Source organism: Sinocyclocheilus grahami, unplaced genomic scaffold (assembly GCF_001515645.1).
Source record: "Sinocyclocheilus grahami isolate Dianchi unplaced genomic scaffold, SAMN03320097.WGS_v1.1 scaffold65.1, whole genome shotgun sequence".
In the NCBI taxonomy this organism is placed as follows: domain Eukaryota; kingdom Metazoa; phylum Chordata; class Actinopteri; order Cypriniformes; family Cyprinidae; genus Sinocyclocheilus; species Sinocyclocheilus grahami.
In genome coordinates this window covers 556,193-567,320 of record NW_015505244.1, presented here as the reverse complement: position 1 = coordinate 567,320, position 11,128 = coordinate 556,193, and the positions used below count along the sequence as shown (strand labels likewise).

General features: G+C 37.5%; 2 protein-coding genes across 5 annotated transcripts in view; both read right to left on the bottom strand.

Annotated features, from left to right (window-relative positions):
* slco5a1 (solute carrier organic anion transporter family member 5A1) overlaps positions 1 to 6,499 on the bottom strand; it is a 54,348-nt gene extending 47,849 nt beyond the window's left edge. Inside the window, exons 1-2 of the mRNA XM_016271718.1 lie at positions 6,430 to 6,499; positions 4,697 to 5,977 (exon numbers count right to left, since the gene is read on the bottom strand). Coding sequence (XP_016127204.1) covers positions 4,697 to 5,642 — 946 coding nt within the window. The 5' untranslated portion in view covers positions 5,643 to 5,977; positions 6,430 to 6,499. The remainder of the gene's footprint in view (positions 1 to 4,696; positions 5,978 to 6,429) is intronic.
* Positions 6,500 to 10,231: 3,732 nt separating this feature from the next.
* The window catches only part of sulf1 (sulfatase 1), a 42,607-nt gene continuing 41,710 nt past the window's right edge, over positions 10,232 to 11,128 (bottom strand). For 2 of the 4 annotated variants that reach the window (XM_016271713.1, XM_016271714.1), the window contains one exon: positions 10,232 to 11,111. In XM_016271713.1, the coding sequence (XP_016127199.1) occupies positions 10,261 to 11,111 (851 nt within the window). In that variant the 3' untranslated portion in view covers positions 10,232 to 10,260. The remainder of the gene's footprint in view (positions 11,112 to 11,128) is intronic. The other 2 variants (XM_016271715.1, XM_016271716.1) reach the window with 1 other exon arrangement.

Sequence of the window (11,128 nt, the reverse complement as noted above, 5' to 3'; positions counted from 1 at the left end):
TATTAAACAGTCGTAATGGTGAAAACGTTGCGTGATGTTGCCTAACTAACTGTATTTTAAATATAAAAACTTTCCATTTTGAATTTTTACCTCAGGATGCTGAGTTTCTTAGTGTTGCGCATTTTGATTTCTCCTGGAGAGGCTGCGGGAGCCTCGCCTCAGCAGCGCAACCCTATACTGCCAATAGATACATTATATACATCAGATATCCACTATTCGCCACTTACTCTAAATGTAATAAAATCAGAATAACATTGCGTTTTGGTGTTTACATAGTTATTTTTGGTTACTGATGTTTTAATCATGTTACTTGTCTGGCGTTAATGAAGAGTTCATGTCAAGCCCTGGAGTCTATGTGCCGGGGCTCAGCCCCAGACGGCCCCCGGCCCAATTTAAACCCTGGTCTTATGTAGCATGATACTACAGTGTGCATGAATGGTCACATAACACATGCTTTCGGTCTTGTAGTATGAACGGACATCTTCATATGATTGAAACTCTACACAGCTCCCACGCTACTCTCCATTGGAAATGAATGACTTTCGGTCTGTCATTTGTCGGAGATAGTGGAAAGCCGGCTTGAAACGCAGTGGAAACGTCAGTACGACAAGGATAGTTTTAATTTTAAAACAAAAGCGCACCAGTGTAAATGTAGCCTTACAGCTACGGGGTTGGGATGCATTCACACTAAATCCTCACGTGTGAGCCACATCTCTGAGTGTGGCGCGTGACGCGGACCGACTGTGCAGACCTATCGGTGTATTAGGCTATAGTAAGATACAACGAGCAAACTGCTCCGTACGTTTTCACATCGCTCTCGCGGATGTCAAACACTGATCGATCTGCGCCTCACTGACGTTGATGAGATTAACCCCTTAGGTATCGAAATTTGGTACCGAACGACGAGACGTTTTTCGATACGCGATAGTATCGAGGCAATTCGGTCGGTGCCTAAAAAGTACCCAGCCCTAGTAATAATAGTACTTTTAAAACTATATTCCAACAAAATTTGGCAATTATGCAAGCAAAAGCAATTACCATCCTGAAAAAGACTGTTACAATCGATGTGGTTGTTAGCCAATCACAGCAGTGGCCATTTACTTTGGTTCCTGCAACAGGTAAAGCTCTTTAAAGCCCACAACAGAGAGTGAAAATGAGAATGGAAATTGTTTATTTTATTTTTTATTTTTTTTACAAATATTGGACCTTTACTGGTGTAAAATGGTGTGAATTTGTATTACTTTCAGAAAAAAAATCCAGTGATGCATGTATATAGACCATTGGACAGTGTTAAATTGAAAAAAAAAACACGAATTAAACTAGTGGGAGTATTAAAAGTATGTTTAACAACAATTATTTCCTAAAAACCCACTGGGACAAAAGTGCTTGTAGCTAAAGAAACACCTAGTAAAGTCAGAGTCTCTCTCCTTCTCACATATGCACACACAAAAAGCAGCAGCTGTTACCTCCTTCTAAATTTAACAGAAGCAGGCTGACAGAGTAGTTGTGTTTACACAGGGTGTCCTGATATTGTGCACACCAATTTAACAGAGCCTCCATCCATCTCGCAGTATTCCTCAATTACTACCGCAAATAAAACTGCTCATCCACCAGGGAGCCGTCAGTGCATTATGATCAACTATCTCTGACAAAAAGCGACACAAACAGAAATAATGCAGGCCCTTAGTTATTATAGTGTCAGAGCTTAAAGTTACAGAGCTACCTGGAGTATTATTACTTCATTCTGCATTTGGCAACAAACGAAAATACAGACACACACTCAAACACACAGGAACAATCCAATCAAAACTGACCCCTTCGGCTGACAGCAGTCTATAAGCCACAAGCACCACATTAAGAAAATCATTGGCCTTTAAATCAGTCAGAGCAAAATATGATATTTATGAGATATTTATTTATATATATATATATATATATATTTTTTTTTTTTTTTTTTTAAATGATATATGAATATTCTTGCAAAGATTACTTTGACTTGGAATGTAACTCACAAGTCATATTCACTACACTGTTTTTGAAGTTGTAAACAAAATAAAGATTAGTTGGAATACGTTTACAAGAAAATACTGTTCCATTTTTTCCACTTCAGAATTTCACATTTAATTCAATGCATTTGCAATTTCTTTGCAATTAATTGTGAAATGTCAACACAGTTTTTAGTGCACTTTTATGGTGCTTTTTTTTTGACAACCCCATCCTCATTCACTTCAATTATATTAAAAAGAACAGCCACAATATTCTTCAAAATGCATCTTTTGCATGCAAGTAAATTAAAATGGATATTTTTACTATGTATACTATTGAAATTTTATTTGTAATGGTAATATTGTTTAGAGTGTCAACTATTCTATTGTATACTTTCGACATTGGTGGCACTGTGACAAACTGCTTATGTTCTTCTTAATGGTTGCTCGATATAAATCGACTTTTAAGGGTTTTTTTTTTTTGGGCCATTTTTAAATTATCCGCATTTATGTTTATGCAGAAGTAATTTTGTTATTTTCAGTCATTCTTCGTGTAAGTGTCACTGATAACTGAACAGGGGTCAGTTTTAGTAGGCGAAAGTGTGTCAGAAAGAGAAAACGGTAGACAATGGACTTTGGTTTACATCAGCTCATTAAAATGAATCTGCCTGAGGGACTTCGGGGTATGCAAATGTTTTCCTAATGCAGACCCCTGTCCGTTGCACACAACTAACTCAGACACCATAGGTAAAAGAAGGCAAATGAAAGGATGCAGGATGCAGAGAAAAGAGAATAAGCATGTTTTGCAATGACAAACCCGGTCTGAACCACCTGTGAAGAGCTCAGAGGGAAGTATAACGGCCCTAAGCGACGCTAGCGGAATGTGTGTGCAACTCAAACAAGTGCTGAGGACGAAGCAAACATTCTACTCTACTTTCTCTCAACGTATGGGAGATTTCAATTTGTCTTTTCTTGCCCCAAGTGCTTTACACAAATTGTGATGGGGTTTGAAATAATTGGAACAGGGAGATGCCAGAAAGAAAGCAGGCAAAATTTGATAAATGGTTCGTTTTATGATTCATATTATTTTTAGCTGAATGTTAGTTGCAGTCTGTAAATCAAGACTCAACCAAAAGTCCAATTTATGTACTTTTTCCTAAATATTTTGTTATTTTTCTTAATCTAAAATATCATACAGAATGAAAAGCACAAGCATTAAAACAGTTTTTTTTTAAATTCATTATTATCATCTTAATTAACCCATTTAATGCTACATACAAGCTAAGGAAAAACACTACAAGAAAAAAGCTCTTTAAGGGTTATATTCCGTTTTAAGATATCAACACAACAACATTTTTTTTGCTAGACATGAAGTTTCAAGGGAGAAGGAAAACCTCAGGCTGTCAGAATGTAGAGAAGCCAGTTGTTTTGTGTCTCTGGCTCTCAGTCATACCATTCTCACTGAACTGGCTTCAGGTGTAAGCAGTGATCAATACATTGCCTTTAAGGCTGCAGCATATGTACTTTATAATGGAGTGCTCTTTATTCCAAGACTGCGTGTGCATGTTCACTGAAGCATTATCACCCATCACAAAGACCCCTCCCTGTTTCTGGATCAGTGCTGTGCTTCTTTAAAAGACGCTGTCTGGGAGTGTGTACAGCTGGGGGTTACAGTCAGATGGGTGCACCAGACAGAGTGTCGGCCACTGCCCCACTTACTCACCAAGCGTAAGAGTGAGTACTCACCAAGATTTTTCTTCCTACAAAACCAAAATCACTGGTCTGTCCCAATTAATCATACAACTAAAGCAGCTTTGTTTTGTCAAAACCGGTCACTATGCACACTCCCAGCATGCTTCCTATCTTCATAGTTACCATGGTTATGGCTTAACATGTTGATAATAGAATGATGCCGATTACAACTAAAACAAAAAGATTATGCCACCTGATGCCACCTTTTTGCAAGTATGTAAGTGTTTCTTCAACAAAAGTCTCTCTAAATACAAGTGCACCCAAAGAGGCTACACACAAATTCATCAGCATGCTCAATCGCAGGGTGGAAGGAATGGGATTTGGAAAAGATTAAGGATAAAGGTATTGACAGATAAAAGAACAAAGGTCATGTGATCATGTATCATACCCCCCTCAGTTTGCAATGACCTCTGGTGCTGCTCCAGGATTTTTTCCGCCTTGTAAACATTAATAAAATAAAATAATTATATTTATAATTTTTATACATTTACTTAAAATATAATATAAAACTTTAGTGTATATTGTATTCTGTATGTATTCATTTAATTAATTAAAAATAAAAACTAGTGTGCATATTTAATAATCATACACTAATGTGTACATATTATGTATTTATTACTTTATAAATTTAATAAATTATGTATGTATTACTAACTATATAACTAAAACTATATTTAAATATTAATTAAAAAACATTTGTAAACAATTAAAAAATATATATAGTGTGTATAATCAATATTTATACAGTTTTGTGTATATATATATGTTTATAAATGAATCTATATGTTTAGGGAAATTTGATAAATAATAAAATCCAATAATTAAGATAAAATAAATATTTGAAAAAATATTTAAAAAAATTGATGACAGTGTTAACTGTTTTGTGTAATCAACAAAAGTAAAAACAGAAGCACAAAACTAAGCAAGTAATGCCACAAAACTACATAGAAGTTTCTTACCAAGGTAGAGGGAAGCGTTCTCCTTCTTCACGTTATCATCCAGGTACGTTGGTCCCAGCGTGTAGATAGGAGTGGAACCCATGCCCACCAGGACCTGGGCGCAGATGAACAGGGCAACATATATGGAGTGATCATTGCCCTCTTGGTCCCTTGGACAGGACGACACATCCTTTCTGCTCCCATTCCCGTTCGAGCACAGGCCCTCGTTCCCCGTGGACGAATTGACCTCTTGAATTTGATAGGGTGGAGAGATGAAATGCGGAAGGGAGAACAGAGCTGCTCCCACTGCGATGAACACCCCTCCTACCGCCAACCAGCGTGGCCTCTGGCCTCGACCCCCGAAATAACTGATGAAGACCACCACCAAAAGACTTCCAATGTCAAAACAGCTAACCAACAGTCCCGATTCTGAACTTCTAAGGCTGTATCTCTTCTCTATTGTAGTGATGACACTACTAAGGTAGCCTGAGACCATCAACGACTGGATAAACGTCAGGTAACACATACAGAACAGAAAACACCTAGAGTCTGAAAAAATCACCCTCATGTACTTTCTTGCAGGAAAGCGGATGAATCTTGCCAATGAAAAGCCTATTTTTTTGCCACCTGCTCGGTTGGCTTCAGTTCTCATGGAGCTACTAAGACCCACCATACTGGACATGGAAGGGGAGAAATCTGTCTTGGTGGGCGATTCCAGTTCACTCGAGTCTCCTTTCTGTCGGAGCTTGTTGAACACTAAGCACTGGTTGGTATTTACTAAAGTCTCCGTCGTACTGACCAGCCTTGGTTCCAAGGACTCATTAACGTTAGGACAGTCTCCGTTAAGAACGGGCAGGCTTTTGGATTTGTAGTAACCACCCGGATCTCCATATTGTCCCTGGAATTCGCAGACTTCCACAGATTCTGATATATCACTCCTGGTCTCATCGTTATACGATGAAGTCATTTTGGCTTTGTGGAGTCAATGCAAATAGAACTAAGATTATAAATTTAATTTAAAGTTTACAGGAGTTATTCCACAGATTAGACACACAAAAAACAGACTAAAGACGACTAGATTTCCAAGCATGATCCCTCTGTATAGCAGCTATTTTTTCTTATTCCTCATCATAATAAGTCAGAATGTGGTCATATCATATGCATTAGATCTATTATATAATATTTCACCTAGTGTAGCTGCCTACAGTTTCGCCTCATTTATAAGCGTAGCAGCGAAAAGTTCAATTCATGTCATTTGAACATAGGATGAAATGATTCTTTGTAGTTTAGTGATTCAGAATCCTAAAGACAATGGAAATAAAGACAAACTAGTATTAATATTTGTTTAATTACTGTTCAAGAAGCAATAGAAACAGCGTACTTTTCCTGTCATTTGTTTTGTGAAGTCGAGCTGCTGTCTGGTAGATTAGCGGTCGAGCAAGACAAAGAATAACAGTAAACGTGCGACAGAGCACTGAAAAAACACTGTGAGGAAAATTAAAAACCGTGTCAACCTGCCCGAATTATTTGTTTATCTAATACAACTTATTCCCGACCTAACGTCTACGAAGTCACGACTTTATACACGAGTGTAATTCGCAGAAATATAATACAATATACTGTCAGTCCAAACACTGATCCTTTCACTGAATTCATTCACAGCACATCGCTTACAATTCGACTCTAAGTTCTGATTAATAAAAATAATGATAAACTGAATGAAGAGTGAACTGAGTGAGGAGTAGTGTACTTACACGGGCCGATAGAGACAGAGGTAGTGAGTTGTTGTCCTCGACACGGACAGTGAGAGAATGAGAGATTGCGGATTTGATGAAGGGGGTGACGGAGCTTGCTGCGCATGCTGGGAAATGTAGGCCTATATCCCTTTGGTAAGTATGTTTTAACTTTGTTTTTAAAACATACTTATCCCTATTTCTTGACCTCAAAACCATAAGTCATGATGTTCAGATGAAAAAAGCATACAGTTCACTTTGTGACAACATGCCACACTAGTTGTCACATTGGAAGTTGCCATTGAATAGTTTATCAGTCATCAAAATGTCAAATAATTATAAAAAATATACATAAAATATAAACTGTATCATTTTAAATTAAGTTTAAAACATGTGAACAACTTGCGTCCATTTGTTGCAGCTAGCAAAAAATATCATGATAAAAAAATTAAAGTTTGAGGATGTATTTCATTTTTTTCCCCAGAATTATTTAACAAATAGAAAGTTCGAATGAATAGAAATATAAATCTTTTGTAACCTTATAAACGTCTTTACGGTCACTTTTGATCAACTAATGTGTTTAATTTATTTATTCCAAACTTTTGAACATGTATTATGTGTACAGTGCCTTGCGAAAGTATTCATACCCCATTCATTTTTTCACATTTTGTTTATGTTGCTGCCTTATGTTAAACTGCTTTAAATTACTTTTTCCCACATCAATCTACACTACATACACCATACTGACAAAGCAAAAACAGAATTGTCACAACTTCGTAAATTTATTACAAAAATAAAAAAACTGAAATAAGTGCATTGCATAACTAAATATTTCGCTGAAGCACCTTTACAGCCTCAAGTCTTTTTTGTTTAATGCGACAAGCTTTGATCACCATCATTTGGCAATTATCTGCCCTTCTTCTCCTCACCTCTTCACCTCTCAAGCTCTGTCAGGTTGGATGGGAGCAAATGCACATTTTCAGGTTTCTCCAGAATTATTTGATTGGGTTCAAGCTCAGGCTCTGGCTGGGCCACTCAAGGACATTCACAGAGTTGTCTATAAGCCACTCTTGCTGTGTGCTTAGTGTCAGTGTCCTGTTGGAAGGTGAACCTTTTGCCCAGTCTGAGGTTTTGAATGCTCTGGACTGGGTTTTCATTAAGGCTATCTCAATATTTTGTCTAATACTTCCATATATAGTCTAAAAATAACCAAAAAAGCTTCTTCATGATGACAAGTATCACATAAAAAGACTCAAGAAAAAGGTGTAATAAGGCAAAACCGATCTTTATGGTTTTCCTCAGGGGTCACTCTCACCCAGGTGTCCAGCTGACCTTTGGACAGTGCCACTCTTTTTTTAGTGTCAATCAGCACTCTACTCCCTGAAAAAGTCTTAGAATGTGTATGTGGCAGTGTTTGTCCAGCTTATGAAGTTTCCAATGAAAGTCTGAGAGAAGCATGCTGATTATCTTCAAATCATCCAGCTACAGGTACAAAAACAGCATCTCACATCACTGTTGCACAAATCTTTCATGAATGCTTTTAGAGTCATGTCTCGGTCTTGTCTCTGTCAGCGAGGACACCGTTTTGACTTTCCCACACCCCTCTTAAGTTGTACTCAAACATTCACTGGGAAAATGAGTACAGTGACGCCACCTGGTAGTTACATTCGTTTGCATCCAATCTGCATCCAGATTTTTTGATCACTGCAAATATGTAGCAACCAGTCAATCAACATTGCATTATATTTCTTCAGTGTAGTCTTCTATTTTATATAGTCATCACAAAACGTTTTTTTGTGTGTGTGGATCAGATTATTTTACTTTGTGGTTTCTTTTAATCATCTGTATTTAAATAATTGTATCATTTGTATAACATTAAGATGTTAAAATAATATTTATTGTGTGTAGCCAGTATATTTCATGGCATTGTAATAAAACTAAGCCATCCTACACCTATAGCAAAATGGTACTTCAAAAAAATCTCTCGTATGTTTTCTGAGCAATGAAAACTAAAAGGGATAGTTCACCTTCATTTGCTGGTCCACTGACTTGCATATTGTTCCCCCACCCCACTATGGAAGTCAATGGGGACCAGCAACTGAAGGTGAACTATCCCTTTATCATCACGTTCAGGTTTAGACAAACTATAGTGCTGCCCTCTAGTGGTAGACTACTATTATTAAAACAGCATTGTCTGAAACAACATATTACATTATTTTTATGCAATGTTGAGCTTAAAGTTTAAACTCTAATCAAGCACCCAAAACTATAGCCAAGTGACTGGATCCTCTGTACAACAATTTAATTAACACTAAATTTAAAAACTATATTAATATTTATAAATCAAACCACTATTCTAACTTCTTAAATTGCGTTGTTGCCAAACCTGACCACAGTTTCAATCTTTCTTAAATAAATAAAAACTGGTTTCTGCTGCCTTTCTGGAGTTCATATATTTATAGAGCAAACATGAAGAAAAGTGAATGGCATTAGTAGAGTCACGCCAAGACTTCTTGGCAGAATGTTACTAATGGGTTGACTGTTATTCAAAGCACTCAGCCCAGGACACAGCCTAAAATAAAGAGTATGAGGAGATAGAGAAAACAACTTTTTATGGCTAGAAAGGATAAAACTAATCACAAAAAGTCCACAAGTATGATACATATGAAAGAACAAAGAAATAAAGTGCATTTTAATTTTATGTTCATATTTTACTCAATTTTACTCAATTATTTTCGGATCCTGGAAGGCAGAATCACGTCTTCTACACCCAAATCACACTAGATACGAGCATTAATTGTAAAACTGTTTACTTTGCAGTACATTATAAAAAGCTCTACAACTTCCATTTGCAGTGTAACATCAGTGTCACATTGTAATTTCATTAAATTGTGAATTATTATTATTTATTAATCTATCAATTAAAGGTTAGAGGCACAAGGTAGGTGAAACAAATGTTTGGCAGATTTTTATTTCAAAACAGCTTCTTGGCTTTCCAGAAGCCAGAATTGTTTCAACACCACTGGTTAAAAAGTAATGTAATATTTGTAAATTTGGCAGGTCATCTCATATTCAAATCATTTTTACTTCAAAAATGAATTTAGACAATTAGGCAATTCTAAAAGACAGGATGAAAAAATGTCAGAAAACTCTGAATAAATGCCCATCTCACATTCTTCACAAATGAAACAAGCTATTTTAAAGTGATTACATTTTGTAGGTTAGTGAAATCTTTCATGATTAAAGCACTTAGGGTGAATGCCCTTCTTACATTATATGGACTGAATGCAGCTGAACTATACAACATTTGTGAGAGAACCATTTCACCAACAAGTCAAGCCATTAAACCCACAATCCAAGTGTATGAAACATGTGCAAGCAGTGTTTTATAGTGGAACCTAACAAGCTGAAGTAAACGTCGAAGAAAACATCAACAATACTCATTAACAAAAGCGAATCCAACAAATAATGACTTGTGTTGGGTGGCAACATGGTGTCGTTTACGTCTAAATGAGACTGCAGAATGTGTTGAAGTTGAGAAACATGAAAAAAGTGCATCAAATATTTGGGGAAACAATCTGCATGTGGTTAATTCAAGACTGAATGTGACGGTTTCACCATTTGAACCTGTTTCTTACTTAAAAATATATTAAAACCTTACTTTGATGGTGTTTTCCCACTTGAGATTTAAAAACAAACCCAACATTTAAGATGTATTCGATACTTTACCTCTAAATTTATATATATATAAATATATATATATATATATATATATTTTTTTTTTTGACAAAATACATAACACTGATTTCTAATAAATGGAAGCACTTGTAAAAAATAAAATAATTCATTGGATTATACAGGAGAGCAGTCCATGCTCCGTGGGGTTAGTGTCTCTGAGTTGGCTGGCTTCACAGTGCATGGCAAGCAGTCCTTTCTCAAAGGGGATGGTTCCGAGGCGCTACCCTCCGAGTCTTGAACAACCCTGGGCTTGTGGGTAAAAGGTCTGATGCTTCCATTCCACTTCTCCTGTGGGGTGTCACTCTGGGCTGGAGGAGTTTTCCCAGTGGGCTCTGGGGGTTTGGCTGGCTGCGACGAGAGGGGAAGGTAACCCTGGGCCTGAAAAATGTCCTCCTCTTCTTCCTGCAGGTGGCGATCCAGAATTTTAGAGCTGCGCAACAGAAAGTCATGGCGGGTCTCCAGTTCAGTGACGCCGTTGCCGCTAAAAGTCATTCCATCAGTGTCCAACTCTTTTTCCAGCTGTTGAACCCATGTGTCTCCCCTGGGAAGAGTGCTTAGTTTGGTTGGGCGGCCTTCTGGGAGTTCATTAGAAGACTTTAAACGACTCTTTTGAAGAGTTTTGGGTGTTGGACCTCTCGAGGGACTTTCGGTGACAGGAATCAGGGGGTGTTCCTCTCGGATTGGGAATCCAGCACCACTGGCCTCCTCCAGGACCCCAGAGCCCAGCTCAGACAGCGGGTCAAGCTTATCGGTTTGGTTGAGTTTCTTTACATTTCTCAGCAGTGCAAACATAGAATCTACATCCTTCCAAAAGTTCGTCCAGTCATCCAGGTCGGGACTGTAGTTGCGTCTGTGTTCGTACAGACTCTCGTTCATGCAGTACAAATCTGCCAGTCCTTGCCAGTCGATATCCTCTGTGAAATTGGGCAGCTTAACCTTTGTGGACGTCCCAGGCTGGCTGTGTTCTGGGAAGGGGGGGGGG